The sequence below is a fragment of the Amaranthus tricolor genome, chromosome 4 (assembly GCF_026212465.1).
Source record: "Amaranthus tricolor cultivar Red isolate AtriRed21 chromosome 4, ASM2621246v1, whole genome shotgun sequence".
NCBI classification, from domain to species: Eukaryota; Viridiplantae; Streptophyta; class Magnoliopsida; order Caryophyllales; family Amaranthaceae; genus Amaranthus; species Amaranthus tricolor.
The window spans coordinates 49,121-75,293 of record NC_080050.1 but is presented as its reverse complement, the minus strand read 5'-3'; the positions used below and the strand labels follow the sequence as shown (position 1 = coordinate 75,293).

Genomic DNA, 26,173 nt, shown 5'->3' with positions numbered 1-26,173 from the left:
TTTGGCCTCCCCTGTATGAAATTGCTCACTATCCTATTCGGGGCATCTTATGAAAAGTGAAAAACAAGGTCGCATTGCATTACAATGGCAGCGTTGTAAAGGTTTAAAGAACCAACTGATATTTTCCGCATCGTAAAGGTGTAAAAAAATCTTGTTTTGGGCTGTGTCAAGGGGTATCTCATACTTTTGACCAATATTTAAATGTTGCGATGACCGCATCACCATTCCATAACCACACTTTTTCACTATGATCTAATGGTAGACGCTGCACATGGCAGCCAGACGTATACCTCCAACCTTGCACCAAATATCTTCACTTCATATCCCAACCCATAAGAGAGCTTTAACACATCAATCTCAAGTTGTCTTCGTCTTTTTTATATGTGCTTCATAAAGGTCCAACATTTAGACCAATATATTACTATCTAACAATTGTCCAAAAAATTGTAAATATTACCATATTTATTAGACACTAGGGGTACCATCAAACAAAACCCCAAAACAAAACAAACCAAATACAACCACCCACAAGTAGCTAACTTCTTGCAACCTCCCCAATGAAATTTTCATTTGTTTTAAGTTAACCCGAATTTAAAATTCTAGAAGACATAAATTGGTCCCTAAGAGAACCAAAATAAACCAATAAAGAGCTTTAAATTCCTCATCATTGATTATGAGTCATAACAAAGAACATGACTATTTAAATCAAGCCATCAAAGTTATAATTAGTGCTTATGAATATTCTCTTCATGGAAATCGACTCTGAGTACGAACGAAACAAATTAAACCTTCTCTAACGTGATGCTTCCATTCTTCTAAAAGAAACTAAAATGAATGGCATAGATCCTAAGAAGGGTTTTTTAGGAGTTTAAAAGTAAAGACAAAATAGTGTTTTAAAAACTGGGGAAGTTCAAAGATATTTTTTAGCTGGAATAAGAAATTTGCATGGTATCCTTTTCAAGCTCGATTGGTTTTGGATGAGTGGAGAAGGGCATGGATCACTTCACCAAAAGGCCTTTGTCATCTTCAATATCAATCCTCTTTTATGCAACTACTCAAGCAAATAAACCTGGTTGCGGAGTTGTTGGAACCATTGGAAGGATTGATGGTTAGAACTCTCTCTCATGCAAACATAACACCCCTACTCCTTGGAATAAAAATGAGGTCGTAACATTACTTAATGACCACTTTATGATGGATTTTGAGCTTATCAAACCCCAAGATCCTGTTGCGTAACCAGTGATTTGAAACCATAGAGTAACTGCCATTATAAATTGTTATTCCTACATATTAGCCATCATTATCAATTCTAGTATATTAGGTGCTAAAGGCCTAATATAAGCTTTTATTCAAATATATTTTCTTGAAAGCTTGAATTACTATGATAAAATGAATTCTTTGAAGTTGATAAAAAACATTATGATGTCTACGAAACGAGTCGTAACACCACGAAATGCCACGTCCGCGACATTGTGACCGTTGTCGCAATCACGACAGCATCAACGATTTTTTTATGCCTTACGCTATGTTAATAAGCATATAAAGATCTCCTCTATTAGATTCAAACTACTATAAATTGAGCATACAAATTGCTTCCTTTTCTTGCAATTGCGCATTTTTAACACTTGAGAAGGACAATCCTAATACATTTGAGGACCATTTTGAGAAACCATCTCATCTGTTGTAGCATCATTAAGAGATGCCACCCTTTAACTTTGGAAATAGATTATTTAAAGAGGCGTCACAAAAAATTAAGGGATATTATCAATGATACCCCTGTACTATAGCAAAATATCAATGGTACCCTAGTTAATTTCAATAGTACCCCCCAACTATATGCTAATTACAACCGTGACACTATTAATCAATCTTCCGTTAAGTTGCCGTTAAATCACGAATAACCTAACTATGGTTAGTTTCTTCTTCTTCTTCCCTTTTCCTGCTCTCCTTCCATGGCTGCTTAGTATGGAATCTAAGAGACAGATCATCAAAGCAAACTAATAATCACAAGTAATCACCTACATTTTAACATTAGGTGACCGAAATCCCTGAAATTTCATCCCAGATTTCTTAGTCCCAGATTTTTATTGCTCCTAGAAGAAATCGCTTCCAGAAATTGGTCCTGATTTTTCGACATTGGACAGAAATTATTTCCTCCCAGATTTCTTAGTCCCAGAGTTTTGTTGCTCCTAGAAGAGATCGCTCCCAGAAATTGAAATGGCTCTAAGAAATTGATTCATCCAGATAATTTTTCTGCCAAATTTTTGAAGTTCTTGCTGTGTGCTGGGAGAATTTTCATCCCAGATATTTGAAGCTCCTAGATTTTTTCATCCCAAATATTCTTCTCAGATTTTGTTTTATCCCAGAATATTTTTATCCCAGAAAATATTCTTCCCATTTATTATTTGTCCCGGAAAATTGAACCCAAAAAGGTTGAAATTTTGTTCCAGAAGATTGCACTCAGAAAGATCTTTGAAAGTTTTTAAACAGGTTGAAATGCTAAGTCATAGCTACTGCAACAATTGATTGAGGATAAAAAAATGGAAAAAAGAAATAGAAGTAATGTAAAGGCATAGTAATCGTCATATACTCATTGCTATTTTGACGAGAAAAGTGGTTGTCCCATATTTCTATTATCACAATTAATGAAGCTTGAAGCTGGATCTTCAACCAAGGCAATTTTAAATTCAAGGGAGAATCCTTCAGTTAAGGGCTAAAACAATCTGGGTAAGAGAACCTCAAAGTTGAACTCACAAATGGAAGATTGAGAGTTTAATTAAAGAGTAAGAGTACCATTAGAACCTAGAGAATGAGCATGAAGATGAAAAAGGCAATGAGCAAGAAAATTATCTGAGAATATGGTCTTTCATAATGGCTTACTAAGGCATATTTTAATATTTGGGTCAAAAAAAAAAAAATCCTTGGTCCCATATTTTTGTTGGTTCTAGTTGGTCCCAGATTTTTCTTCTTCCCAAATTTAATTTCATCCCAGATTTAATTGTGATTACTTGTGATTATTAGTTTGCTTTGATGATTTGTCTCTTAGATTACATACTAAGCAGCCATGGAAGGAGAGCAGGAAAAGGGAGAAGAAGAAGAAACTAACCATAGTTAGGTCATTCAAGATTTAACGGCAACTTAACGGAAAATTGATTAATAGTGTCACGGTTGTAATTAGCATATAGTTGGAGGGTACCATTGAAATTAACTGGGGTACCATAGATATTTTGCTATAGTACAGGGGTACCATTGATAATATCCCAAAAATTAATCATAACAATCGAAAAAGGTGGTCTCTTAGACCTACACATCTGGAACAACCACAATAATAATACAGGGAACGTAAAACTAGAGAGACCTTTCTTTTCCAAGCTAAGACCATAATATATGATCTTGTCTTTACACGTTTATTTAACCAATTGATCAAATTTTACATGCAAGGGAAGACACTCACCATAAAGACAACATGACGCTGAGTAAAGACCTACCGCTTTTCTTTGCCTACAATTTAAAAGCACGTACCTCATTGAGGACTTTAAGCAAACAACCATCAAGCTTATGCACTAGGAGTTCTTATAGTAACTACTTCTACAACAATTGTGAACAAGCCAATAAAAATTATAAAGTGGTTGTTCAAACTTTTATACATATTTTGTTTACTCACTTTAAATTAAGAATCCATTTCCCTTCTTTTCCTCATATTGAAAATCCTATAAAGATTTCCTTCATGTAGCATTTGGCATTGTGGAATTCATTAGATGATGGGAAGTTCAATTGGTATACAAATTCATAATTTGTAAATGACACCTATTCACTTAGAATTTTCAAAAATTGATAGTTTTGGCCCATTTTTCATAGTCATCGGAATTTGAAATCCAATGAAATTGGCCCGATTCCATATTTTCAAATTTTAGATTTGCCGAACATAGTATTAGGGCCAATTCAACATTTGGATATGAATTCCACGTTGCTGAACATGCCGTAGTGTCATTCCTTGTAATGTGCCAAGTCCAACAGTGTCCAAGATAACAATCTATGTTGAAGATTTATATGCATCTGAATTTTTCATTGCATTTCTTATCTTTTTTGATAAAAAAGCTGCCTTGTACTTGCTCATTAACTTGAAGACAATTCCATCAATTTGGAGTTTTGATGGCCTCTATTCAAGATAAAGCCTTATGAGAACCCCACAATTCCCTCTCGCCAATTAAAACAGAACATGTTTGACCATTAGTTCTAAATAGCATTGAGCTTCCTTTGGTTATTGTTAATGGCTATTAGGTTACAATCCTCTATTCTGATCCCATATGACTTGACTCTTTGCTCTAAGAAAACATTCCAAAATTTCAACCAATGACATCTTCATCTCCACAATAGAAAAGCCAAAGTCTCAATCCGATTAAATGAGGTCTGCCATGTGAACCAAAACTAATTAAGGTGATAGATCATCATTAATAATGTGTCTTTTCCATTCAACTCTAAACACTTCATTAACATGAACTAAAAATTTCCAACATTGTCATCATATATTATCCTCCATCCATTCTTAAAATTGCATGTTCCAATCCCTCACATCATTTTTTATTTATATCATCCAAGTCATCTTTGGCCCACATATAACTCCTCCACGATCCCAAAGTTTAAACTTCACCTTCAACCTAGTAAATTTATCAAACAATGTCAATTGGTTGTTTTACCTTTTCCATTCCAAAATAACATCAAAATTTCCATCTTATTGTCATGAACAACCAAGACATCTATTCCATTCTTTTATTTTTGATTGTGAGGGCAATTCCTTTGCTAACATAAAGTTGGAAACATCTCTAGTTTAAAAGGCGTCTTGTTAGCTTATAACAGAAAAGTCTCGAAGAAGTTCCCTACTTCCTCTCAAAATACTCCATTTAAATGATTAAACAAAAGTGTCAATACGAAAGAGCATTATAATTCTTCACAAAGATATTGAAGTATTAGGTCCTTCATAGATAATTAAAAGTTTAGCTTGGGATAACGTATTCTCCAAGTGTATTATAATGAGAGTAAGGATGGACTTCATTGCTAGAGTCAGAGATACTAACCCATTCAAGTTTTTGATAACCCTCATCATTCCTCTCGAGTAGTCCCATGTAGCAAAGAACCCATCATAGCCATAAAAATAAATGTAATATGAACCAAGGGCAAGAAAGGAAATACACAAAGAAGATCGAGAAAAGCATTCAAACTCAGAGCTCAGAAGACTTAAAGAAGGGAGAAAAAGGAGTAACACTATAACAGTAATAAGAGTACGTGGCTGCCCAAAGTCCTTGACCTAACACAAAACTTAAATGACAAAACAACGCTTATTTTTTACTTCATTTAGAACACTTTATTAGCCCAATTTATTACCAACATAGGTTTTTTGTACTTACCTTAAAATTTCTCTTATTCTGACTTTTCAAATTAATCCACGTTTTAATGGAAGTGGAATATTTTGTTATATCCATAATCTCCTCTCCTTTTTTTTTAGTTTTTCAACCTATACTTAATTTTGTACTTCAATACTTTTTATATTGACACAATTTGTTAACATTAAATTATGCTTTATTTATTGAGATAATATATATTAACTAAAACGAATGACCTTAAAAATGTAATTCAAATATTCCAATCCGGCGAACAACAAATCTAAAAACTAGTAAATCGCGAACCCAAATCCGCACAATGAATTACACGAACCGCAAATCATGTGGCATTGCTCATGCCTCAACTAAAACCTTACATCCTCATCCTTGATGTACTTAATTGCCTTGATGTCTCGCCTCCTCATAGACTTAGCCTTTGCAAGCTTAAAAATACACCTCTCTCGCTTTTTGTGTCCAAAGAACAAAAATAACGATAGTTGACAATATCAAGCGCAGGCATACCTCCAATAAGGTTATTATCAGTTTCGCTCTTATTCTTCCAACTACCTGAGAGGTATTTGCATCATTCCATCTCAGGTCACATTGTGGGATGCACAGCCAATCATTTCATGATTATACAACATTCAGCTAAACTACAAAGACAAATCCTGGTGACGTTAGAGGGGTATTTTTCTAATGCTCGAACACCAAAAAGATAATAATTATAACAACGTTTACTTTTGTAGATTTCCTAGCCGTTCGAGATCGGATATTTTGAACATGAGTACTTAACACATACCTTGGAGAGTTTGGCGATTGCCATTGACCAAAAAAGGTTTTAGTTTCTATTTTTCCAGTAATTAGTAAAACCTCAACAATGTAAGGTGATTCACAAGCAAATGGGTGGAACGAGCAGCCTATAGTTTAAAAAAACAAAGAAAACAAAATATAAAATAGCATACCATGTTTATCCAGTGCTTATTCCTCTCCTACTATATGCTTCCCAAATTTCTTTAATGCAATTGAATAAACTTCCTTTTTTTTCATCGATGTTCCTTCAGCAACCAGCTTGACAGCCTACACCAATTTCTTGGTCAGAGGTCAACCATGAGCAATTAAAGCACCCATAAGTCAGCCTAGTGTTGACATATGAAGACATGTCTTCATAATAAAATTACAGAAAATCATTCATTTCACTGCATAAGAATAATACAACAAATACAAGTCCAAGTTTGTCCAAGTCAATTGGATTGTCAAGTAACAACAAAGAGAAAATATAACTGAAATTTCAATACAGAAATTTTAAAGTGATTAATCTTCTTCTATAAACCACAAGGAAATAATAAACAATTTAACAAGCATCACGCACTTAAAAGCACCTAAAATATTGCTATGATCTGATTCAGTGTATGGTGAAAATTATAACATAAAAGAGATGAGAATTAGAAGAGAAGAAGAGAAGAAGAGAAGATTTTATTAGAGAAGAGTAAAGAAGAAAGATTACAAGAGGTATTGTCTTCGAGCTCAGCAGACTCCACTACCACAATGGTTATTTTCTTACACTTTTAAGCTTACTTTACTAGAACAATTTAGGGATATTTATACTATATTGCTAGTACAATTAAATCTACCAGCCTGCTGTAAAAAGATTCCATTTCTGTTATGCTGCTTCTGGAAGGTGCTAGTATTTGTTTACTAATTTGTTTTGCCACGTCACTTGTTTGTTGTAACGGAATTGTTGCGACCTTTCTTCCTTCTTTGGTATGTGACCTAGCTCTTTTCCTTATGGAAGGGCATAGCAATACCCCTGTTTGGAGCTTCACCTTGTCCTCAGGAAATTGCTGCGCAATCAAAGGTGCTTCTTCCCAAGTGCTATTAGTAAGAGGGAGATCTTGCCATTGAATCAGGACCTCCAGAACACACCTGCTGTTATAACGATGATTCAACACAGAGATAGGAGTAGCACACAGCTCCAGATCAGAAGTTAATTGTATAGGCAGTTCAGTAGCATCCCAAGTTCCTCTTGCTTTCTTTAATTGTGAGACGTGAAAAACAGGATGTATTTTGCTAGTAGGAGGTAACTTAAATTCGTACGCTATGGAGCCAATTTTCTTTGTTATCATGTAAGGCCCATAGAAACGAGGAGCTAGTTTTTCATTGTATTTTTGAGCTAAGGAATTTTTGCCGGTATGTTTGTATTTTCAAAAATACTTCATCTCCTACTACAAAGCATACTTCACTACGCCTTTTGTCTTCATTTCACTTATTATGTACTGAGCACCTAATAAGTGAAACTTTGAAACATCTAGCATTGCATCACGCTCTTGGAGTAACAGTTCAAGACTTCCCACCATTGTTGCCCCCTTCCCCACGCAGCTGAGATGAGGAGGTACGCGCCCATAAAGAGCCTGGAATGGAGATACCTTGGTGGAAGTATGTGCTGACGTGTTGTAGCTATATTCTGCCCAGGGTAACCACATGAGCCATTTCTTGGGCTATCCATTAATAAAACAGCGGAGATAGGTTTCGAGAGTTTTGTTGACCACCTCCGTTTGCCCATCGGTTTGCAGATGGTAAGCGGTACTCCTTCGAAGGTCTGTCATTAGCAAACGAAAAAGCTCTCGCCAAAACAAACTCATAAAGACCTTGTCCCTGTCGGAGACAATGGTTTCGAGAAAACCATGCTAACGCACTACTTCACGAATGAAGGCTTCAGCCACGGTGACAGCAGTGTATGGATGCTTGAGGCGATAAAGTGAGCATAATTGGTGAGCCTGTCCACCACCACTAGTAATGTATCCATACCCTGAGACTTGGGTAATCCTTCAATGAAATCCATGAACACATATTCCCAGACTTGGTTTGCAATGAATAAGGGTTGAAGTAGCCCAGCCGGTGATAAGGAAGATGATTTTTGCTTCTGACATACCTCACAATTCTTTACATAATTCACAATCATTTTCTTCATCCCTTCCCAATGCCAATCACTTGCAATTCTTGCATAAGTTTTCTGCTCACCAGCATGCCCTCCTGTGGGAGTGTAATGATATTGTTTGAGAATAGTGGATACAAAGGGACACTTCTTGGGTAGGACAAATTGTCCTTTATAAAACAGTTGCCCATGCTCCACAGTGAAGCCTTTGAGTACTTCTTCCCTGACACTAAACATTGTTTTATGGCGTTTAATAATGGGTCTTGTTCTACAGCTTCATCAAGGGCCTTCCAATCCACCATATGTGAACTGCTCATGAATCCCATCTCGATAACTGACAGGTTCCTCTTGGACAAAGAATCAGCCACTTTGTTTGCAACTCCCGGATTATACACAATGTCAAAATCAAAACCCATGATCTTGGCTACCCACTTTTGATATTCAATCCCTATTTCCCTTTGCTCAAAGAGAAATTTAAGGCTACTTTGATCGGTTCTAACCACAAACTTCCGACCAAGGAGATAATGTCCCATTTGAGTATGGCAAAAACAATGGCCATCAATTCTATTTCATTGATGGATTTTACGCTCGCTCTTTGCCCCAAGGTTTTACTAAAGAATGCCACAGGGTGCTTTTCTTTCAGTAACACAACTCCCAACCCAGCATTTGATGCGTCAGTTTCCACAAAAAAAACTTTGGTGAAGTCTGGTAAACTCAACACTGGTGCTTCTGTCATTGCCTTCTTTAAGCTCTCAAAAGCCATTAAAGCTTCATCGTTCCATCCATAGGAGTCTTTTTTGAGCTGTTTTGTCAGCGGTTTGGCTATGATGGCGTAATTACAGATGAATTTCCGATAATAACCAATGAGGCCCAAGAATCCTCTTAGTGCTTTTAGACTTTTCGGCACCGGCCAAGCCAACATTGCAGCTACCTTGTCAAGATCCATGGCTACCCCTGATCCTGTGATTCTGTGTCCCAAATAGGCCACCTAACTGACCCCAAACTCGCATTTTTTTTTACTCACAAATAGATGATGTGTTTGTAAAAGGCTCAAAACAGTGGTTACATGGGTAATGTGATCTCCCTTCGTCTTACTATAAATCAAAATATCATCAAAAAACACAAGTACAAATTGACGAAGGTGGGGTCGGAATACCTCGTTTATCAGAGCTTGGAAAGTTGCGGGAGCATTGGTAAGACCGAAAGGCATCACCATAAACTCATAGTGCCCTTCATGAGTTCTAAACGTTGTCTTGGCCACGTCCTCCTCCCTCATCCAGAGTTGATGATATTCGAACCGAAGATCAAGCTTGGAGAAAACTTGTGCCCCATGGAGTTCATCTAACAACTCGTCAATGTTGGGAATTGGATATTTTTCCGGTAAAGTGACCTTGTTTAGAGCTCTATAATCTATACGGAATCTCATTATTTGAGCCTTTAACATGTCCCTCACCATTTTCTCAATCTCATTATTCTGAATTTGTGGATACCGATAAGGCCTAACGCTCACCGGGTCCATGCCATCTTTTAGAATAATAGCATGATCTCGCCCACGAAAAGGAGGTAAGGTTTGAGGTTTTGTGAATATGGCCTGAAACTGTTGTAGTATAGGCTGTAAGAATAATGGGATCTCTGGTTCATTGTGTATAATACCTTCCTCCACCTGATACTGTTCAATCAGTACACCCTTCTCTCATTTCCTCAGTGTTTTTTCCATTGCCTTTAACAACATTTGGGATACCCCTAAGGATGGATCTCCTTTTAGCTCTACCTCTCGCCCTTCCCAGCAAAATCGCATCGTCTGTTTTCTCCAATCAGTCACCACTTCCCCTAGTTTTTCCAGCTATTGAAGCCCCATTATAATATCAGTATTGCCTAGTTCCAATACTAAAAAATCCTCATATGGTGAATTCTTGAACCTCAATAAACAGCTGTTTGCACTCACCTTCACCATGTATTTTCTCTCCATTCCCAAAAGTTACCCCAAATTGAATGTGATTGGAGTATGTTAGCTGCAGTTTATGGACATTGTGTGTGGAAATAAAATTATTTGTGGCTCCTGGGTCAATCAATATTATCACCTCCATCCCACAAATTTCTCCCTTCATTTTCATAGTTTTCGGGTTTGAGAACCCCATAACCGAGCTCAAAGAAATATCGATTAAGGATTGTACCGGTTCTTCGTGTGCTACTGGGCTTTCTTCAGATTCCGGCCATTCCCCTTCATCATCCTCCGCTATCACCAAAAGGCTTAATTCCCGGAGCTTACAATTATGAGCTGGGGACCATTTCTCGTTACAAGTGAAGCAAAGGCCCTTTGCCCATTTTTCGTACAGTTCTCGGTTGGTTAGGGTTGTTCTGGGACGATTTGGGTTTTGATTTTGAGGTTTTGGGTTGAGAGGGGCTTGACGGTTGGTGTTTTGAGGGGTGTTATAGGCGGTGTTTGGGGAGTTTCTGTGGGTGGAAATGTTTTTGGTTTGAGGATTATAATGATAGGTGGGCTGAGGGTAGTTTTGCCTTTTTGGGTAATTTTGTTTATAGGTTTCAGGGTATAACTTCTGATCAATCCTTATGGCCAACGTCATTGCCTCCCTCGGGTCAAAGGACCATGTACTCTCAATTCTCTCCTTACATCCTCTTTCAACCCCTTAATAAAGGAACCCATTAATGTAGGCTCATCAATTTTACCCAAAGGATTTGCTTTATCAATGAAATCCCGTTGGTAATCCGCCACTATACCCGTCTACCATAAATTCATCCACTGCTCATGAAGAAAAGCTTCATCCAGTGATCTAAACCGCTCCAACATCAGAGTTTTCAGTTCATCCCACCGGTAATTGGTTGCGGTTGATGTTCCAATTGGAACCAATTCAATGTGTCACTTTCTAAACTCAATACTAAGGCCTCCATGATGTCTTCTTCAGAGATCTTGTAAAAATGAAAATATCTCTCACCTAAGAAAATCCATGCATCCGGATTTTCCCATTAAAGGTGGGTATTTTTCTGGGTTAGGGATGGGTTGTAAAAAATGGGGTACGACAGACGGTTATGTTGTCTGATTCAAGTTGTTGTTCATGTTGTGGGCTTTTGTTCGAGAGTCTCTCGCATAACATTTGGAGTGTTTGATTCATGGTAGTTAATTGGGAGGTTAGATTCTCATTTTTTTGTTGTTTAGGCTGATTTCTGACCGGATCTTGCCCAGTTCAGAATTAATCTGGGTGGGGATTCTAGCAATTTCTTCTTCCAGTGTTTCAATTCGTTGGGTATTGGTTGGATTTCCCATGATGGATCGAAATGCTCTGATACCAGAAGATGCTATGATCTGATCCAGTGTATGGTGAAAATTGTAACAGAAAAAAAAAAGATGAGAATTAAAAGAAGAGAAGAAGAGAAGATCGTATTAGAGAAAGAGTAAAGAAAAAAGATTACAAGAGGTACTGACTTCGAGCTCAGCAGACTCCACTACCACAATGGTATTTTTCTTACACTTTTAGGGTTACTTTACTAGTAAAATTTCGGGCTATTTATACTATATTGCTAGTACAATTAAATCTAACAGCCTGCTGTAAAAAGATTCCATTTCTATTATGCTGCTTCAGGAAGGTGCTAGTATTTGTCTACTGATTTGTTTTGCCACGTCACTTGTTTGTTGTAACAGAATTGTTGCTGCCTTTCTTCCTCCTTTGTTATGTGACCCACGTCCAGTGAGTTTCAAACATGGTTGTGATGAGTCCAAGTATGAATAAGTTTAAGTTCATTATACTACCTATAAAAACACAAAGCTAAGAACATTGGCAATGAAAAAGTTTTGGGGTACCAAAATGAATTTGGGCATGCAATTAGGCAAGTGATTAACTCAACCATTGCAAGACACTTGCCGATATTTGGGAAGTAAATCAATTAGGGAGACTCCCATATTGAGAAAGAAATAATATTATGTGGACCACTCATGAAATGATAATGCTTCAGCAAAAACCAACATCAAACTTCTAAGCAGATGGAATGTAGCCACATACAAATGACTGACTAAGCTTTTTTAAAAAACATTGAAAATATTATTTTCCAATTTTTGCAAAATATACTAAGAAAAAATAATTATATAAATACATCAGCGGTCATATTTTTTCATTCTTTATAAATTGACACTAATTTTACTATATTCCTCCAAATAAAAATCTCAATTTTTCATACATTCTATAAGTTAAGTAATTAAATTAAAGGAAAAATTACCTAAAATAATCCAACCTTTTCATGATTTTCCTACAATAATCCCACCTATTAGTTAACCATGAATAATTCCAACTTCAAGGAGTATTTGCCTAGAGTAAACTTGGGTAACTAGGTAATTTACCAAAAAAGTAAACTGAAGATTAATGTAAAATTAAAGAAAATTTTGAAAATTTACATAAATAATCTGAATAATAAAAATATCAGAATTTTTTTTTAACATTTTTTAAATATTTTTATCGATATTTTATTTTAATTTATCTTTTTTTTAGAATAAAACTTACTATAGAAAGTCATCCGGTTATTGGGTTTACTCTAGGAAAATACCGCTCAAAGATGGGATTATTCATGGTTAATTAATAGGGATTATTGGAGAAAAATCATGGAAAGGTTGGATTATTCTAGGTAATTTTTCCTTAAATTAATTATTAAACTGTTTTACCCATGACATTATTATTAATTTATCCATGTTTATAATAAGTGAAAAAGTTAAATAAATAGATTATAAGAGTGAGATAATGAGGTGGACCATGGAATAAGGGAGAGAAAATATGAAACATTAGGGTAGTTGAGCATTAAATTAATTGGAATAAATTTAGGGAGATAGATAGGATAAGTTAATGAAAAAATGTGACAACATAAAAGGAGAGAGATATTTGGAGAAGTAAATGGGTACTAAGCATTGTTGGAGCTCTGAGAATCGGCACTAATATACCAAACTGGCTGAAAAATAATGACAATTCCTCGAGAAAATGAATATACATTCTTAGAGAGAGTAATGTAGTTGTTCCCAGAAAGATCTTGGACATACACGTCAGAGCACATGTTCCTTAAACTAAAGGAATCTTTATGTATATATTTCAAACTATTCAAATATACGCATCAAACTATCCAGAGAAAATAAACATCAAATAGAATTGGAAGAGAGGAAAGAAGGAACCAACACCAGCCATTACCATAGACAGACTATGCCCACTGGATATGAGCTCTCTGAGTTCATTCTCAATCTGAGAATCCTGGGGAACTTCATCAACGCAATCAACCTTCCCCTCTATTAAAAGTGTCATTTCTCCCCTTGGTTTCCGTGATACAAATGCCTCCTTAGCTTCATGCAAAGTGCCACGCCAAAACTGCATGACACATTGTTGTCAGAGACATAATGAAGAAAGAACAATGCTAGCCTTGATACTATGGAGATAAATTGAAACAAATACATAAAATACTATAATAAGATCCTTAAGATTGTAAAAAGTGAATTTGGTTTAATCAAAATTGTAAAAGCCCAATAAGTACTTAAAACCATCATACGCCAATAAATCAAGTCCCGTTAGAATCATACCTCTTCATGGATTTTGGTCATTTCACGGGCAATGACACATCTCCTGCGACATTAAAAATATTATACAATGATGATGATATGTATAATAGAAACGGAGGTTAAACGCATCACAAAAAATGCAATTCCTTTTCCCTTCTTTCCTTTTCATAATTGAACATTACTCGATAGTAAGAACATTGATACCGAAAAATACGATTATCGTCAATGAGGACATGTCAAGATAATGATTTCCATCTAGTCACAGTTAAAAACTCAAATATGAAAGAACGTAGGAGATCATGATTACGGTATCTTTTTGAGATACTCCTGATTGTAATACATGCACACTTAAGTATCATCTAAAGGAAGATATGGACAATCACAAGTGAAATTTTCATATCTTTTACGCAGCTGATAATCCAGAATCTCTCAATCAAGAAACCACAAGAACGACTGATAGGATTTATTGTTTTAGGGAATGAATACAGGTGCCGCAACATTCGAGTCTCCTAACTCCCAACGAATAGTCGCCACTTACTAGGAAAATTTCCTCCTATCCTACCTCCTAACTGCCCAACATAAACATATTTTGGGAGGGAAACAACTTTGAATAAAATGCTAACTTTCCTATTTTTAGCAGCTAACATAATAAATCCAGAAATAACAAATTAAATAAAATACAAACTGACTCAAACAAAATACTAACCGACTCATATTTCTTTTCTCATAAAACATTGTTCCCGTACTTTTCGCCATTACTATGCCGACTCATCTTTTCTACCTTTTCTATTGTAGGTGTATAGGGTTGGCTTATCTTGTGTTGCTTCATTTGTAACATTACCCCTTCCCAAAGAATCACCTTATCCTCAAGGTGGAAAGACGAAAAATAAGTGGGATGTTCTGATAATCTTCCCATGTGGCCTTGGCTATAGGTATTAGGTAGTCACTGCCACTTGATCAATACTTCCTCTACATGTTGCGACTATAGGCCTTTCTTCTTAACCCCCAATATTTCCTCGGGAACAAACTCTATTTCCATGTCATAGTTGAGTTGAGAAGGTATTGTTGTTGATGCTGTATTGATCCTTGAGCCTTTTTAAGGTGGGATACATGGAAAACAAGGTGTACATTACTTGTTGGTGGCAAACTTAGTTTATATGCTATTATACCAATCTTTTCCACTGCTTGAAAGGGTTCATAAAACCTTGTAGGCAGCTTTTCACAAGTGTGCTTTGCAATAGATTGTTGTTGATATGGTTGCACTTTCCAATACACTCAATCCCCATTTTCATAAGACACATTCCTCCTTTTAGAATCGAATCAGCTATGGATTTCATACGTTGTTGTGCCTTTAACAAGGTTAAGCGTAGCTTAGCTAGGATTTTGTCACTGTTCAATAGCATTTCTTCTAAGCCATATACTATTGTGTGCTCTTGGCTCCTCACGGATGAGAGAGGGTGGAGCTCTTCCATATAGAGTTGTATTGTACTACTATTATGCCCAATGTAGCCATTATGTCCACACCCGTGGTTTCCCATTTGCAAAGCAACGTAAGTATGCGTCCAAGCTTGATTCACAATCTTTGTTTGGCTATCGGTTTGGGGGTGATATGTTGTGCTTCTTAAAAGTTTTGTTTAACCGAAATAATTCCTTCCGAAATATGCTCATGAAAATTTTATCCCCGTCGAACACAATAAAGTTTAGGAAACCGTGTAATTAGACTATTACCCTTAAGAAAATAGTCGCCACACTTAGTGTTTTAAATGGGTGTTTTGTTGGATGACTTGCTTCCTCATCCCAATCCAGATCCAGTCAGCCGCCAATCTTAGGTATGTCTTTTGCTCTCCATTATGTCCCCCAATGTCCAGTCAACGTAATCATGGAGGAGTTTTGAAATATATGTTGATTTTTGAGCCAATACCATCCTCACCTTATAATGCAATCCTCCATCTAATACCGTGAATTCTGGGTGAGAAAGAGTCTTATTCTACCTCTTTTTTTATGCGGGACAAGAACGTGCCTTCCTCAATCTCCTTTTGTGACTCTCTGATCAGCGGTTTTAACCGTAAGGCTCCCAACTGGAATTGTTCCGATGAGAGGTGGCGAGATAGGGCGTTACTACCTTGTTCGTTTTCCCTACTTTAAATCTAATCTCAAAATCATATCCCAAAAGTTTACATACCATATTCAGGCATTCAACTCCAATCTCCTTCTGTTCCATGATGAATTTCAAGCTTTAGTAGTTTGTCCATATTACAAAGTGCCTTCTAAGAAGGTATAATCTCCACTTCTAGACCACTAGGACTATTGCCTTTCGTAAAAAGGTATGAAGATTTCATTCACGAGGGATGGGAAGATTGTTGGGGCATTGGTTAGACCGATGGGCATTACTAGGAATTCGTAATGTCACTTATGGGTTCTAAATGTTGTTTTATGGGTATCACTTTCTTGAACCCTTATTTGATGATATCCTTATTTAAGGTCGTGTTTGGAGAATACCTTTGCCCCATGTAATTCATCTAGTATTTCGTATGTGACCGGAATTGGAAACTTATCTGAGATGGTTTCTTCGTTCAAGGCATGGTAGTCTCCACAAAACCTCCACAACTCGTCTTTCTTTTTTACTAGAAAGACGGATTGGAATAGGAACCTAGTATATGGTTTGATGATTCCCGCAGTCAACATGGGTTCCACCAACTTCTCAATTTCTTCCTGTTGAATTTGCCGATAGCGAGAAGGGCGTACTGAAACTAGGTTTGCTCTTGTTTTCAAGACAATTCGATGTTCTCTCTCGCCATGGTGGAAGTCTTATTGGTAGTTGGAAGATGGGTTCATAGGTCTAGACCAACTCTTGCAAGACTAGCATCCCACTGCGCTTCTTTCATAAGCTTTAATCATTGCCCTTAAAGGAATTTTGGACCGACCAAGAGACAAAACCCCCCTCAAAACTACTTTCCTCCATTCCATCGAAACTGCATCGTTTGTAATTTCCAATTGGTTGTAATGTTCCCCAGCTTCTCCAACCATTATATCCATACATCCAAATTTCAACGGAAATTTTTTTTCTTTTACTCCGATGACCCCCAAATTCAACATCACCTCAAGACAAACCCCTTTTCCCCTTACAATTGCGCCATTTCCTAAAGGCCACTTCAAACTCCTTTGTTCCTTTAACTTGCAACCTTATTCTCTTTACCACCTCTTCTGAAATGAAATTTTGAGTGGCACCCAGATCTACCATGACTACCACTTCTTTCCCTCGACCTTTCCCATCATTCTCACGTTTTCAGACTAGGGAGTCGTACTACGGTATTTAGTGACACATACTGACGTTTTCTCCTCCGAATTTTCCACTCCTTCATCTTATTCCTCGTCTTCATCCTTTTACACAAGAAATGCACTGAGTTCTTTTTCCTTGCACACATGCCCAACATTCCATTTCTTGTCACATCGACAGTAAAGGCTTTTGTCTTTTTTTCTTAAAACTCATGGTATGTTAGCCTTCTGATATTTCTAGGCAATTCTTGTTGGTGGGGGTGGAATTAGCTGGAATAGGGTTATGTTTTGTATTTGGGCGAGATTGAAATGTGGTGGATAATGGGTTTTTGCAGTAAAAGGCTTAATTGTTGGGCTTTTGTTCCTAGGTTTGGTATAGTCTCCATTTGGCCCTCTCATTTCCCATTTTATTTTGGGCCCCTTATTAACATTTAATTTGGCCTCTATTTTCTTAGCCCATTCCATAGTTTTTCTTAGGTTTGGAAGGTCTAAGATTCGCATTTCGGTTCTGATTTTAATCTCCAACCCCTTCACAAATACCGCCATTAACAATTCATGCATTTCTGATGGGGATGCAAATTTCACAAATTTCAATCTGTAATCCTCTACAATTCCGTCCACTAAGAGAAATTGTTGATAAATACTTCCCTCAATTGACCTAAAATGGTGCAACATCAGTTCCTTCATTTCCGGTAACGAAAAATCAATTCTCGATTGTTTTCTCATTTAAACAGTTAATATGTCACCGTCAAGCCCCACCACCGCTACATTGATCTTTTCCTTTTCTGTCAATTGGTCAAATTCAAAATATAGTTCAACACTAAAAATCCAATTGACGGGATCTTCGCCAGTGAAGATCGGTAATTCCAACCACTGGAATTTAAGATTTCCTCCTTCCCCATTGTTGATGTACCCTCCACCACTGAATCTTTCCCTTTTTTGATGGAACTGCCTTCCTGATTCGATTCTCCGTTCACTTTCTTTTTCTTTGGACGTGGAGCGACTCACTGTTTTAAAATCATTACTCAAATTCTGCACCGTTGTCCTCAATTCTTCTTGGACTTCTAAGATATTTTCATTCATCTTCACTTGGTTACTGGAAAACATGTTCAACATGTCATTCATTCTTTAATCTAGTGTCATAGCCACATTTCAAACCTAGTTTGAATGTATTCATTCTTGCTGCTTGCGAATAGGGATGCAGGTGGGGCGGGTCTAATAGGAGACCCGCCCCATCCCCGCCCCATCGGGGCGGGGATGGGTCCCGATTTGATGGGTCATGGGGCGAGTACGGGTATAAAATTCATACCCACAGCGGGGATGGGGATGGGGATGGGTTTTAGGTGATACCCGCCCCATCCCCGCCCCGCCTCAAGATATGTACAAATTTTGAGATATGTGTTTGTTTGAGACTTTGGATGTGTAATTGTTTGAGACTTTGGATGTGTGTTTGTTTGAGACTTTGGAGTTTGGATATGTATTATGGGTTTTAAGGCCCAAATGATTGAATATAAATATGTGGCACAGATGGGTATTAAGTGGGGATTTGACGGGTGGTGGGGCGGGAAAAATGGGTATTAGACGGGGATGAATACCCAGATGGGTGGTGGGGCGGGGATGGTTTTAGGTACAAACCCATCGGGGAGGGGACAGGGAAAAAAATTATATCCGCCGCAGGGATGGGGACGAGGATGGATATTGCATTAACAGATGGGGATGGGGATGGGGATGGGAATTCCAATCCCCGCCCCGCCCCGCCTCGTTTGCATCCCTACTTGCGAAGGTGCCATGGATCAAAAATTTTTTATACCAATGTTACGCCGCTAATAATTCAGAATTCACCAACTTTCTCAATCAAGAAACCTCAAGAACGACTGATAGGATTTATTGCTCTAAGGAATGAATATGAATACTAGAATTTTTGAGTCTCCTAATTCCCAGCGAATACTCGCCACTTAACTAGAAAATTTCCTCCTATTCTACCTCCCAACGCCCTTATATATATACATATTTTGGGTGGACAAACAGCTTTGAATAAAATGCTAACTTTCCTATTTTTAGCAACTAAAATAACAATTCTTAACATAACAAATTACACAAAATACTAATTGACTCGTATTTCTTTTCTCATAAAACATTGTTCCTCTACTTATTGTCATTGCTATGTCGACTCATATCTTTTCTACCTCTTTTACTGTAGGTGTATTTGAGGGTTGGCTTGTCCTTTGTTGCTTCATTTGTAACAATATCCTAATGAGACGAACGCAAACAAGCCAAGACCTTTAGTATTTGACATATAAATCCAACAATTTTTGAGATTGACACCACAACCACAAAGTTTCAACCTTAAAACAATATACAGCACACACCAACATTTACTATTTTTTATTTAAAATGCATCATCTCAGACATTTAATTGAGTAACATTTACCTTGAATCACCAAAAACTGAAGACGTTTCTTCAAGAAATTGATGCAGTTTGTGTGGAGGAACAAAGAAAATTTGTGTTGCACTCTGACTAGCACAGAGAAAGAGCCTTTGTCTCCTAGACCCAGCATGCTTAGGAAGAAATCCAACTAGATCAACAACAGAAATGAAGAATTAAAAAATTGAACTATTACATAGAACATATATACCTAGAGATATATACCATAGAGCAAGAATGCAGTTAGACACGGTGATGCGGTAATTATGATGACACAAGAATGCAGTTAGACACGGTGATGCGGCAACTGTGATGATGTTGCTGTACCACCAAATATCGGCCTTAATCATGAAATATTGCTTGGACCAGCCTAAAGCTCGATTATTTTACAACTTTACGATCCTAGTAATACCAGTTTGGTAAATTTGAAAACTTTTACGTTACGAATGATATGATACGATGCGACCTTGTTTTTGCACTATGATACACTACAAATAGTAAGCAAAATACCAAAGGTGAAATCATCAGTTGGTAGTCCTGAGGCAGCAAGAGCAGAAAGCACCGCCGAAGGTCCAGGGATGGGCACCACGACAACACTTTTTTCGACACACAACTTCACCTGTGGACAAACTCAAATAAATTATAGTTCATGACAAGTCCTTATGGAAGGTAAAAAGGGATGAACTAAGTGTACAAGAATAAACAAGTGTTAAGATACAATAACCGCTCACATCAATAGTTGATAGTTAATACATCACAACAAATGACATCAAAGGAAAAGTCTTAGAGTAGTTTTGGTAAGAGGACAACTTTCTTACCAGTCATGTTCAATTCATCGGTGTTCAAATTTTGAGGTGGGAACGAAAAATTTTTGGGTCGAGATTTTTGTCTTGCGGTACGATTTGTTTCGGATCGAATTACGATTTGGGATCGATTACTTTCTAACATTAATTTTTTTTATTACATTTAACATCTGGAAAAAGGAAATAAAATCTTATAAATTTTTCACATTTAACATCAATTTCTCTCTTTTTATATTTGTATGTCATTTAACATTAATTTCTGAAAATAAAAGCTTTGATGAGACACAATCTCAATTATAAGCTCTCAAATAATAGCTCATTAATGTCAAGACCTAATATGGAGGCAATGTTAGCCATGTTTATTCTTTTCATTTCCCCTTCATTAGGCTTTTTTTACTTGGGTTTCAAGGTGATTATGATTGTTTTATGAGATATTACTTTTAGTTTTATGTCATTGTTTGTGAGCCTTTTAAGTAAAAATATGCAAAAACAGAGCCATGTTGGAGCATACACTGCTCACCTAAAACCTAGAGTCGGAGGCTCGTAGACCAAAAGAAAAGAGTGTAGACTTAACCCTCAAGCCACTAAGTGCATCATTCGACCAGCTGAACCTATATTTTCTTAGCCCGCAAGAACTTTAAAATGTTAGAAAAAAGGGAAAATTGGCTCCAAGTGCGAGACCATCAACATCTTTTTCCTTGTTGAATAATTAGGAATTCGGGTACGTGAGCGAGCTTGAACTTTACATTCCAAAAGGTTTCCACTTGCTCTCATGTTCTACCCACTCGGGTATGGTAGCTCAGTTGAGCTATGATAGCAAGTATAAATTGTTCGAGATTTTGTACCAACACTTGAAGGACCCACATCATTGATAGAAGAACATGATAACACAACTTGGGTTAGCTTTCATGATAAATACCTACCTTTTACACTCCTTTAGACACCTCTACCTCATCCTTAGGGGTTGCAGCTATAAAATCTATCATTTAAGATGAGAGTTACAAGACTACTTACAAGCTATAAAAAGAGAAGCAATCTTTGGCAAGGAAGATCATCCATACATCCATTCATTTATCCTACATTTTTTATCTACTTCAATTTATTGCTTTGAAGTTTAAGCTTATTTTAATCCAATGTAATTGAACTTTAAGCATTCTTTGTGATTTCTTTCCAAATAACCTTAGTTTTCATTCTTGTTGTTAAGGCCAAGGGTATTGGACCAATTATAAGCAATCAATCAAAGTCTTGTATTTCTTCCTTGAGTTCTAATTTTCTGGGTTGAAGCTTTCAAATCTTGAGGTTGAATAAAAATTGAAGATTGTTATTATTGTCTACATTGGAGCTTTATGGATATCTCTTCTATGGAGTTTTATCTTATTCTTGTTCTTATAATTGTCTTAGTTCTTCAACAGGTAATTATATTTTCTTCCTTATGCTATTTCATTATGTTGCTTTTAGTTGTAGAATTGATGATATTAGTGAGTCTACTTTTCGTTAAAATTATGCTTGAGTAGTGTTCCTTAGTTAGGGCTAGATGTTTTTAATCATTTAATTCAATTTAAGTTTTGCTATCCTTTTGGCATAATTTGTAAACTATGATTTAGGATTAATTGCTTTGCAAAACCAACCTCCATCAATGTACATTTGAATCAATCCACTAATTTAGAAATAGAGTTGTTAGAATGGGGATCCTACCTATGATTGACAAGGGGTAGGATCAAAATCGATAGAATTGGAGGATCGTAAGATCTTACAAATATATTTTGATATCCCATAAGATAATTTCTTATCAGTCTTTTTTATTCATTTTAGTTTATTTTTAATGTTTTAAGCTGTAAATAAAGATTCATATGACTTCATCTTTAAATTGATTAAAAAAATACTTTTAAAAATCATTTCTGAACTGTGAATCAGTTAGTACATGAATTTTCATAATTGAAATGACAATATATATGTAACTAAAAGCTAGAATATAAGACTTGTTTTTATGATTGAGACTACCTTATAAGTTTGGATCGTTGGATTGTAGAAACATAGAATCGTATTACGATCCTATCACCTACATTGTTGATCTTGTAGGATCGTACGATCTTGCCATTATAAAGATCCTATCTAAGATCTAGATCACTCACCGGTTTTTAGATCGCAGAGTTGTAAAATCGTAAGTCAGAATCCATGTTGAGAAATCTTTGATATACACTCCTCATTTTGTGCATACTCAGCCACACCATGCAATTGCAGTGTTACAATTGAAGAGCAAAAAGTCCCAAACAAGCATGACCAAGGTACCAAGAGAAATATTCTTGCAGGCAATGACAAGTAAGGGTATTCCAAAATTACTACATTAATATAGTGTAAGATATGCATTGTAAAGTGAAGACAAATGTTAAGTATAGTGGAGGACGATAGTTCAATCTCAACCAGCCTTTACCAAGGTTTGGCTTTAATCCTTTTTTTCCTTTCAGGATGGTTTTAAATGAAGAGATAACTCTTAGAAGACATGCCTTGGAACATGTATGCTGACAACAACTTCAACATCATTTTAGTTGGATGAGACCGGAGAAGGCGTAGATGCTTAGTTAAAATGATTAAGATTTGAGAAAAGAGTTGGAATAATTTAAACTAAGAAAAAGTAAGATGGAGTCATAAAGTGTCATTTTAGGACAAGTGACATAAGTGGAGGCACTGCAAAGTTCAAAGATAAAGATATCGCTCTAAATGAATGTTAAAAATACCGCGGGTCTATCGTGTAGAGTAGGGATATATAACAAAATGTCACCCATAAGATTTAGTAGGGGGAAGGCAAAAATGAAGAGCAGCATGTGATTGAATTAACCATAAAACTTAAGGTAAGTATTATCAGACGATCATTAGACCAGCGTTACTATATGATTTAGAATGTTAGGGTTCTAAGATTGATCGTTCTGGTGAAATGGGAATAGCAAAAATGTGGATACTTGGATAGATGAATCGGCATATTGTGGAGGGAAAGAGTGAAAAAGAATATGAAGCTTTTACAATTACGAATTGATACGGAAAATAATTGCAATGAACAAAGAAATGAAAATTATGTTAGATTTAGGGTATGTAACCAACTTTAATCTTTTGGGTTTAAATATTTGGCACATTGTTGTTGTCGTGTGGGACACAACATAGGTAATGGCACTAATAGCTAATTTTTGTAAGCAAAAATATCATAAGAGACTTCCTCATAAAAACCTTTCAACTTCAATAATTTATTGATTACAAATATCAATAAACAGTGCCATGATTAAATGCAGTGTAAATTGTTAATCATAAATTGTTAAGGGAAAACAAAAATAGTAAGACAAAAAAACACAAGCACGGACCCAAAAATTTTCTTAAACACAAATACACCCAAATACACAACACAGCCCAAAAATAGTCAATCACTTAAAGTTATTTCCAAACAGCATAATGTCATTTCAAGCAGCAGCAGGAGGTACATTTGGGTTAAAAATTAAAAATTTTAAATGATCATGATGCAGGAAATAATACCAATTCAGTTCCAGGATCACTAATGCCCGGCATCCCTGCATCACTAATCATAGCAACTATTTCACCCTCTTGTAAACGTTTCAAAATAGTGACTCCTCTCTGGAATTCGTTAAATTTGTGATAACTCAACTACAAAAAAAAAAGCTCCGATAAGTAAAAAAACAAACCTCAATAAGTACGCTAAAACCCATAATGATATTTGAGAATTGTAATATACATACAAGGGGTGTTTTAATTCCATAATACTGAAGCAACTTTCCGGAATGTCTAGTGTCCTCCGAAAGTATTAAGTCAGCAGATTTCAACACCCGCAAAGCACTAAAGACAAGGAACAAAAATTCATGGAAGTGAAAAATAAGCTCATTCATGAAACCCACATACTCAATAGATATTAAAAAACTAAGTGAAATTGCAGTGTCAATCAGTCCAATGAAACTCAATTGATTGAACATCACCAGAACATCTATGCTCAACATTGCACATGGATTACCTTTCTGAAAGCCAAAGCTTGAAGTAAACTAGAAGTAAATCACAAGAATCTAACACTAATGCAATTAAAAATTTAAAATGGATGTTCTTACTTGCAACTGAATCTCAATAGCACAAGACGTTTGGTTGTGGTAATAGAAACAATTTGTAGTGTAAATTTTCATAAATAAAAAATTTTCACAATTTCACATTCCCAAGTCCTAACGAAAATAGTAATGCATTATTTTTGCAAAGAAAATAAAATGACTATGTAAAACAAGTATGACCATTATACTTGTTAAAAGATTTTTCTACCAAAATACTTCCATTAGCATTCCAACCATTTAATACCAGCATGAAAAGGTCATAAATTCATGTTAGTAAACACATGTCTATTAAAAGCAATCAACTACAAATTTGTTCAGAATTAGATATTACCGCAAAGTGATATCTTCAAGATTACCAATGGGAGTACCAACAAGATACAAGCCGGGCATTAACGTCCCCTGTACCCATCACAAATCATTGCTATTACATCAGTTATCTATAATCAACTTTTGAAAGGAAAGAATAAAAACTAAAGCATAAACAAACGAAGAAAACTCAACCTGTGGCACTCCTAAACGGCTAAACCCTAAATTTTGCAATAAATATAGTTTTTCAAAATAAGCCAACTCAATTCAGGGATTTAGTAAAAGAAGAGAGGAGGATAGGTTGACCTGCTTTGGAGACTGTGGAAGGGTGATTTCAGGTGTGATTGCGGAGCAGAATGAAACAATAGAAAATTTGGAACATTGAAAGGAAGGAAAAGAAAACAGGGAGGAGTGACTACGCCGCCAAAATAGGCCAACTGGAGTAACAAATGGTGTCGTCCATGGGAGTAAGCGTGCCGCACCCGCCATTTTTTGAGTTTGTCAGTTGTCACTCTTCCATTTGAGTTTCAGGATTGATAAGTATACGAACTCTACTCCACGAGGTAGGGTATATAGCTATTAACTTAGAAGGGTGTTGGGGTTGGAAATTGGGAAGGGATGCCAAATGAAGGAAGTAGGTTGAAACGTGAAAGATTAATGAAAAGATATCAATGACTCCATCCATAAAAATTATCAACAATAATTCAATATTTTTATGATTTTTTTATAATAATTTTATCTATTAATTAATTATAAATTTCAATTTTAAGAATATTTTTCTAGTGTAAATTGGATGACTAGCTACAACAATTTTTTTTTCAAAAATAAAGATAAATTAAAAATACAATGTCAAAAAAAATGTTAAAAAAATATTTAAAAAATTTCTGATTATTTTTATTATTCGGAAATTTTTCATGTAAATTTTCTCTAATTTAACATTAATTTTCAATTTGTTTTTTTGGTAAACTACCTACTATAGCAAGTCATCGGATCACTCAAGTTTACTCTAGACAAATACCACCTAAAGTTGGGATTATTCATGTTAAATCAATAGGTGATTATTGTAGGAAAATCATAAAAGGATTGGATTATTCTATGTGATTTTTCCTTTTTCATTTTTGTCATTTTGGATATTATATTTGTTGTTTTCATAGAAAATTTTTTTGGATAAAAAAAAACTTTTCATGTTAATATTTTGTTATTCCTTTTGGTTTTTACATATCTTCCACTAATTTTATTTTACCAATTTTATATTCTTTATGATCCCTAATTGTTTTTCATTAACTTTATAAAAATATAATTTTATTAGTTGTGGTTCCAAAATTATTTTTTCTACTAACTTTCATTTAAATTTTTTGTGTTTATGGTCTTAACTTTTTCTTCGTCAAATTCTATTTTTCTTAATTTATGTGAA

At 35.8% G+C, this 26,173-nt stretch overlaps 1 protein-coding gene across 6 annotated transcripts in view; it reads right to left on the bottom strand.

The window, feature by feature from the left end:
- LOC130811185 (uncharacterized) overlaps positions 1-25,392 on the bottom strand; it is a 28,739-nt gene extending 3,347 nt beyond the window's left edge. For 4 of the 6 annotated variants that reach the window (XR_009041131.1, XR_009041132.1, XR_009041130.1 and 1 more), the window contains exons 1-9: positions 25,066-25,391; positions 24,785-24,852; positions 24,100-24,196; positions 23,879-24,007; positions 20,067-20,175; positions 19,563-19,707; positions 13,877-13,919; positions 13,494-13,667; positions 6,341-6,455 (exon numbers count right to left, since the gene is read on the bottom strand). Coding sequence is in view for 1 of the 6 variants with exons in the window: in XM_057677376.1 (XP_057533359.1) it covers positions 6,357-6,455; positions 13,494-13,667; positions 13,877-13,919; positions 19,563-19,707; positions 20,067-20,175; positions 23,879-24,007; positions 24,100-24,196; positions 24,785-24,852; positions 25,066-25,248 (1,047 nt within the window). In the remaining 5 variants the exon portion in view is untranslated. Of the gene's footprint in view, positions 1-5,900; positions 6,032-6,340; positions 6,456-13,493; positions 13,668-13,876; positions 13,920-19,562; positions 19,708-20,066; positions 20,176-23,878; positions 24,008-24,099; positions 24,197-24,784; positions 24,853-24,954 lie in introns of all 6 variants that reach the window. The other 2 variants (XR_009041133.1, XR_009041134.1) reach the window with 2 other exon arrangements.
- Between the last annotated feature and the right edge of the window lie 781 nt (positions 25,393-26,173).